This window comes from Lineus longissimus, chromosome 14, assembly GCF_910592395.1.
Source record: "Lineus longissimus chromosome 14, tnLinLong1.2, whole genome shotgun sequence".
NCBI lineage: Eukaryota > Metazoa > Nemertea > Pilidiophora > Heteronemertea > Lineidae > Lineus > Lineus longissimus.
The window spans coordinates 10,330,784-10,337,771 of NC_088321.1; the positions used below are offsets into that span (position 1 = coordinate 10,330,784).

The 6,988-nt window shown below is 42.4% G+C and overlaps 1 protein-coding gene across 1 annotated transcript; it reads left to right on the plus strand.

Annotated features, from left to right (window-relative positions):
• The first annotated feature begins 1,982 nt into the window (after positions 1-1,982).
• On the plus strand, positions 1,983-5,068 carry LOC135498665 (uncharacterized). The gene is made up of 4 exons (XM_064789049.1): positions 1,983-2,019; positions 2,105-2,244; positions 3,224-3,396; positions 4,096-5,068. Exons 1-4 carry the CDS (start codon positions 1,983-1,985, stop codon positions 5,066-5,068), a joined length of 1,323 nt encoding a protein of 440 aa, XP_064645119.1.
• Positions 5,069-6,988: the final 1,920 nt, after the last annotated feature.

Genomic DNA, 6,988 nt, shown 5'->3' on the forward strand with positions numbered 1-6,988 from the left:
AGATATTTTTACGTGTACATGTATTTTGTGTATAGTATTGTTAAAGGTACAATAGCCATTCAACCTATATTTGACCCCCTACATGTATTACACTATGTTATGCAATTAAACACACATCCCTTAATCTGGCTTCATGTCAGGACCAAGTGAATCAATTAGCAAGAATACTTCAATGGCAGAGATTAAAGGGACAACTTTAGCGTGGGATTTACCTGGCCGGGAGGATAATGCCCTCACCTGACACCATGCTCCGCCACTAGTAGTATCGCACAGTTGCTGATATCTCAATGATGAGTGTTGCGATGGACATGGGTTGTGAACTTTAGGCAGGCCCATGTCTACACCTCGTACTATACTAGTGCATTTTTTATCGCAGTTAAACATGTTAAGTGACTTTGCCATTATTCTGGAGAGTCACGGTTCTGCTGAAGCGATATTTTTATGTAGAAAAAACAACATACCTCATTAATGAGTGGTCCCTTTATTAAAGAGGTTGAGCTCATGTTCCCTCGTGGCCAATGATCAGATGTAATAACCTAATCAGATTTTAGCTTCACAATGTAGAGGAGTTGGAGACAGAAAAAAAATTGTGCACATAATGCCGCCGGGGGATCAAGAGCAATAACTGAAATACCTGGAGTTTATTCTATTTGAACAGCATGAAAGTAAATGCTTTCCAATGTGATCAAGTTTGAAAGAATCGCAAAAGTTGTGTGATACCTCATACTCCGGCGCAGTGCAGTAGTGTGAGATGAGGCGTTCCAATGCTTGAAGATTATGTCTGCTTTGGAGGATGGTGAGAGCTATGGCTTGTCCAAGTAACAATATTCTTCGTGTCTTCGATCTACTAGAGGTTTTTTGAAGTACATGTAGTAAGCTTTTGTTAACTCGTATACATTTCAGTTGAACTGAAGTTTTGAGATTATGGGACCGCATCGGAGTGCTATAGCATAGGAGGGTTATTGCATGGCGCGCGGATGCGATCATATGTATCCTAAATATTTCTAAGAACAACAAGAACAACAAATTATTGGCCTATACCACTATAGATCGAGCATGGTACCCCTCCCTCCCTTGGACATGTTGGAGGAGTGTTTATCTTGAGGAGTCTTGAATTATGGGCGGTGTTGATTGAATACTGTGATGCATAGATGGTGGAAGATAATTGATTACGAGGCAGTGATGTTTATAGGATCCAATGTAGAACATGGTCAGCACCCCCCCCCCCCCCATACATCATCTCAACCACAACTCAGTTCATGTCAGCAAAACAGTGACGCGTACGTGTGAAAAGTTTGTGCTCTTGTCATTACCCCCCCCCCCCCTCCATGTCAACGACCAGAAACAGTTCAAAGGCCTACATGTAAACCACCGAATGACGAGGCTGTTTGTGATGTATATATGTATAACCCCAGGCCATTTCATATAGTAGCCCCTACCCAAAAAAAAACATAGGCGTACGAATGGCAAGTAACCGGTGAAGAGCCCTTTTGACACCATCCCCTATCTCCAGTCCAGACTGGTGGAGAGCCCTTTTGACACCACCCCCTTCTGGGCCCTGACTGGTGGAGAGACCTTTTTGTGACCATTCTCCCTCCCCCTCCCCCTGACTGGTGGAGAGATCTTTTTGTGACCATTCCCCCTCCCCCTCCCCCTGACTGGTGGAGAGATCTTTTTGTGACCATTCCCCCTCCCCCTCCCCCCTGACTGGTGGAGTGCCTTTTTGACAACATCCCCCACCTCCAGAAAACGGTTCCTTCATATGCTACCTAGTGATGATCCTAACGTAACCAGTGATTTTAAACATACAATGTACTCCCCTTCTCCATATGATTCCTCAGCCACCGTAGTTTGCCGATCGTTCAGTTGTGTCAATAGTTTTCCGTCGTAACATTATGACGTACAATTTGTGTACAAAGAAAATTATATCTTCACGTGGGGTAATAGAGTGATGATCACATTCGCGCGCAATAGTATTGAGTATGGCGCTCCGATGTTGTGACAATAACCCTATGTGCGGTGAGTGGCTTCAGCCACTGCCGTGCAGGATTGGCAGTGGACAAGTTTGCCCTTTTTGTGTATTTTTCAATTTGATTTTTTTCAGTTTACGTCAAGGTGACGAATTCCTTTGAGATCCTGACCACTCTAAAATTTTCGAACAGATCGAAAGAGGTCATGCGACGAGGGATTACTGGCGACTTCATTACTACTAACACTTCCAAATTCGCAACGGCACCAGCTAAGGTGAGACAATATGGCGTATCATTGCGGCCGCGCAGTTTCTTTCACGTTGAACGGCAATTGTAGCGCATTTTTCTAATTCTGTTGAATGTCAAATTTGGAATGTGTAAATAAATATTGCACATGCCAAATATATCCCAGTTAAAGTTACAATTTGTCCATCCTCATACAACATTTCAACCTTATTAAGGAAGTGGGCGTTGGTAAACTATGACTGATGAGAATTCCCACGAGCCACGTTTACACAATGGCCTACGAGAAATACGTGAAATCATGTGCGGCCTCTGAACACATTTCAACAGAAAAAATAGACTCGCAGCTTATTATGCAACTGTCAGTATATTTATGAAGAAATGACGATATCATTTTTGTTCGCGCTCCCCTGGGGAAATTGTTTCTTTAACCACAATCGTTTTAAGAATCAATTCACTGATAACACAAAAACCTAAACATCTGGGCGCAGTTGTTGAAAACAAACTTGTCACTAACGCCGGCGTTAACTTAACTTGGCGTTAAGTCCAAGGGCTTAACTGAAGGAGATAACGCCAAGTTGAGATAACGCCAGCGTTAGTGACAAAATTTGTTTTCAACAACCAGGCCCAGGAATTAAAGAACCAAACGGTCTGAAGACTTGAAATACCACATGCACATATCCAATTTCGTATGATACAATTTCTAAGGTTTTATTTTATTTGGGCCCAATTTTTCGGTGCCTCGTTGCTTTTCCCGCGCAAATAAAGATCGTTATCTCCGTGGAAAGGCGCTGTGTCCGCGGTTCGATGCGACATTGATTCGCCGGGGCCCGAACCCTGTTGCCGATCGCCGCCTCGTCCATCACCGCTCCAGCTGACCTGGCTTAGTCAGTGAAAAGGATCGGGCGGATTAAGGCAGAATCCCGTTATCATCATTTTTCATTTCTAGATTTTCATCTATTTGTAATACGGTAGATTTTTATTTACTAATTCCGACATTTCCCTTTCAGGTGATTATTTTGACGTACATGCGCAGTGGCTCGACATTGTTAGGCGAAGTCTTCAACTCCGACCCCCATGCCTTCTACTGGTACGAACCAGTCCGTGCAGTCTATGGCGGTCTGTATGAGAAGGTCGTCCGTGAGCCTCAGAGTCTCGTGGATCAATTGGAAATATCGAACAGGTACGTCTTCAGAAACACCGTCTCCCTCTCGCTTATTTATCAACTAACCTCGTAATCAATATATTCGTTTTTGAGTACGTTACAGAATGTCGACCTCCCTACAGTTGTGTGACACTCCCAGTGCATCCCAGTGTAATATATCTGTAACCTTTTTGGGTGTTCCTGTTTCTGATAAGTGTTTTCCCTCACTTTTTTGACACTTGGACCATGTCAGTGGGCAACATTTAGTCATTTTCTTTGATGGTGAGGTAGCAGAGATCCCCAATAGGCATTGTGTCGCCAAATAGAGTTATCGGTCACGGATGCAACTTCACATCTCATGTCTGTCACAACAAAAATTAACGGATGACTTATGTATGTTTAAAAAAATATTGGGTAAAAAAGTGCAAATGAGCGCACACAGTATTATTTATCCTCGTCGCATCGGTGGGTGACAGTCCGATTTAGCGACAGCTCACCAATTAAGGATCCCTGCTTGATATGGTCGGGAAATGGTTGAGTCGGCTTTGTTTTGTGGTAGAGCATCAGTGCGAACTTTAAAAAATGACTCCTCATCCTGTTACCACCAGCCACTGCGAGGAAAAAGTAAGAGAGGTTCAGAATATATAGCATGTGCATATCGGGGACACGCCACCGCACAGTCACATGGTTACGACACTCACATTTATATTAGTAATGTTTGTCTCATTCTCATTCCAGGTACATGTCTCGGTTTGAGAAGGACAAATTGATGACCTTCATCAATGACCTCTACGGATGCGACACTGCAAAATGGCCGGATGAATTCCTGGCGTGGTACGACCTCCTTGAGATGAACACCTTGCTTCTAAAAGCAGCAAGGTGTGCGCATCGGACTAGGGCGGAAGGTTATGGGTCATTTAGGTGCATTGTGGATACTGTGAAAGGAATTGAGTCGAACACGGTCCCAGACATCATGCAGGCCTACTGGCTATTGAGAATGAAAGGTGCACACACGCAGTCTATGAATTACACGACGAAGGAAGAACTTCTTTTGCGGGCTAGCCTCGGAAGCGATTCCGCGGTTGCAAATAGTACCATAGAAAAACTCAAAGATATCATGAAGTGTTACAAGAAGATAGGTACTAAATTACGACCGTGTTTAGAATCAGTAGGAGTGAAGCAGGCTTGTGAGAAGACTAAAATCCGAGCTATAAAAACTATCCGTATGCAAATGGATTTCGTGGGAGAATTTTTCGACCTTGACCCCGATGTCAAGGTCGTGCATTTATTACGTGATCCGCGAGGTGTGGCGAATTCAAGATCTAAGCTCGGTTTGCTGCGACCGAAAGGATCGGTAGAGCTGGATGCCAAGGTTTTATGTAATAAAATACTGAGAGACTTGGCGGTGAAGAAGGAACTAATGAGAGAATTCCCTGGGAGGATATTTACAATACGATACGAGGATTTCGTCGCCGATACGGATAACGCAATAAATGCCTTGTATAATTTCCTAGGAACAACACGTACAAAAGAGGCATATGAAGCATTCATTATTCGGACAACTGCCAAGTCACTTGACCCATACTCCCCGAGCCGGGAGAGTCCTAAAGCTGTCGCCGAGGCCTGGAGGAAACAACTTACGGGGGCAGATAGACGGTCTGTTGATGCGCAGTGCTCAAAGGTTTATGATTTCCTGGGGTACCGTATATAACAATATGGTATGTATGCTATCAAGTATAGATGAGAGAAGAATGAACAACTCCAATAACCCGATAAATAATGTTTTTTTAAATCGCATGGTGCTCAGTTGCAATTAATCTTCTAGCCATTTGCAGGGGTCGACCAATATGGCAAGATGATACCTCTCTCATCTTGATACTTGCTATAATAACTATGCAAATTGATGTATTCTCTATTTTCCAATGATCATCGAGATGGGCACTCAGCCTTTTTGATGAGCCTGATTAACACATTTTGTTTGCGGGAAATATTTATTACGGGGTCTTGATAAAATATTCAGACATAAGCAATCCGTTAAGTTCAACAGTTTAACACCACTTGACAATCGGTATAAAGATCTAGCGAGATAGCGCACACTTTTTTAAATGCTGTACATGTACATTCGACCACATTTAGTACGGGTAGATTAACGCCGTGGTATATCTTAGAAAACGTCGAATCGGGAAATTTCGAAATGGGTTGTCATTCGAACAACTCCCCGAGTTGACGACAACTGGCAAAAAGGGGATCCTTGCCTGGCTGGTCTCTTTTATCTTGTCTCTAATGTAAGCTTATCTCCTCATTTCACAGTCATTCATTCGTCATCTAGGATATCCTTTGGTCCTCTGTGTCCGGGATGTAGCCTTCATTGCAGTCATGGTTTTCGGCGTGGAGGTCAGTATGCCCGAGGAATCGAGAGGAGTTTTTCAAAACGGAAAGTATTGTCAGTTTCAAAGATGCCTTTTTGCACTCGGGATTTTTCACGGTCGAATTCATAGATTTTTGCAATTCTTTCGTCTGTCCCTCCAGAATGGCAGGTGATGACGTCAGGTGAAAGCGCTCTACATATATGACGAATAACAAATTACGATTATTCATATTGGTTTGAATATAACGGGTTGCTAATGCTGGCTCACTAAAAAAGAATGAAATAAATACAGAAAAATGTTGACTGTGAATCGAATCCCAGTCAACATAACTAGATTTTTCTGTACTTATTTCATTCTTAAATTTTCTTTGGTTATTGGTATCCTGTGCCTACAAGTTTTAGTCTACATGTATATAGTTTTTAGCCAGTTTAGGATGGATCAAGGGCATGTTTTTAAGAAGGAATGTAAATGAGGGACTACCTCCTATCGCGTTAGCATTTTCTAGTCAACCCCGCTCGTTGTGTAGCGTTGGTGGTGTGTCTTGTCACTGAGGGCGGGGTCAGTGACTCACTGGACTCCTTGTTCTCAGCGACACTTCGGACTCTAACGAGAAGTTCAGGCTTTTTAGAATATATTGAGTTTTTAAAATAACCTTACCGTCTGTTACTAACCCATTTTAGTATTGTATTTTCTATTTTAAGTTTTAGGCAAACAAATATCATTATCATTATACATGTAGTTGAATCAGTGTTTCTCTCCAAGTGCCATTATGACAGTTCGACATCGTGACCAAGATGTCACACTGATATTCTGTACACCGTAAATTTTTTGCGAGCGTTTATTTTAAAATTTAATAGGGAGGTTGAGGACAGCGACTTATAAGTATGCGGATAAAACTCGGTAGAAAAAGACTAATTTTGTGTACATTACGATCCGTATACGTATAAGAATCAAAAGTGACATGTCTCTGATCTAAACCTCCCCATTTTTTGACTGGAAAACTGCACGAAGCATGTTTGTAGCTTTCCCAGACTAAAAATCGTATCTTTTAGAAATTGAATGGCGAAAATTAAATGCTGGGAAAATTCTGTTAACAGTTGGCATTCGCGTTGGCAGATTTGCCTGAATATTTGATTTGCTAAACATCTCATCCAAAATATTGCCATAGTTTGTATGGGGTTGGGTATATTAATGCAAATCAGATCATCTTCACACAGCAGAGGTTCGATGCTTTGGTTATGCCTTCTGGGTGCATGAGGGTT

Excerpts from the sequence above, each read along its gene's own strand:
- LOC135498665 (XM_064789049.1), top strand. The coding sequence starts at position 1,983 with ATGGCGCTCCGATGTTGTGACAATAACCCTATGTGCG. Across the intron at positions 2,020-2,104 it reads TGACAATAACCCTATGTGCG|TTTACGTCAAGGTGACGAAT; the intron begins GTGAGTGGCTTC and ends GATTTTTTTCAG. Across the intron at positions 3,397-4,095 it reads CAATTGGAAATATCGAACAG|GTACATGTCTCGGTTTGAGA; the intron begins GTACGTCTTCAG and ends TTCTCATTCCAG.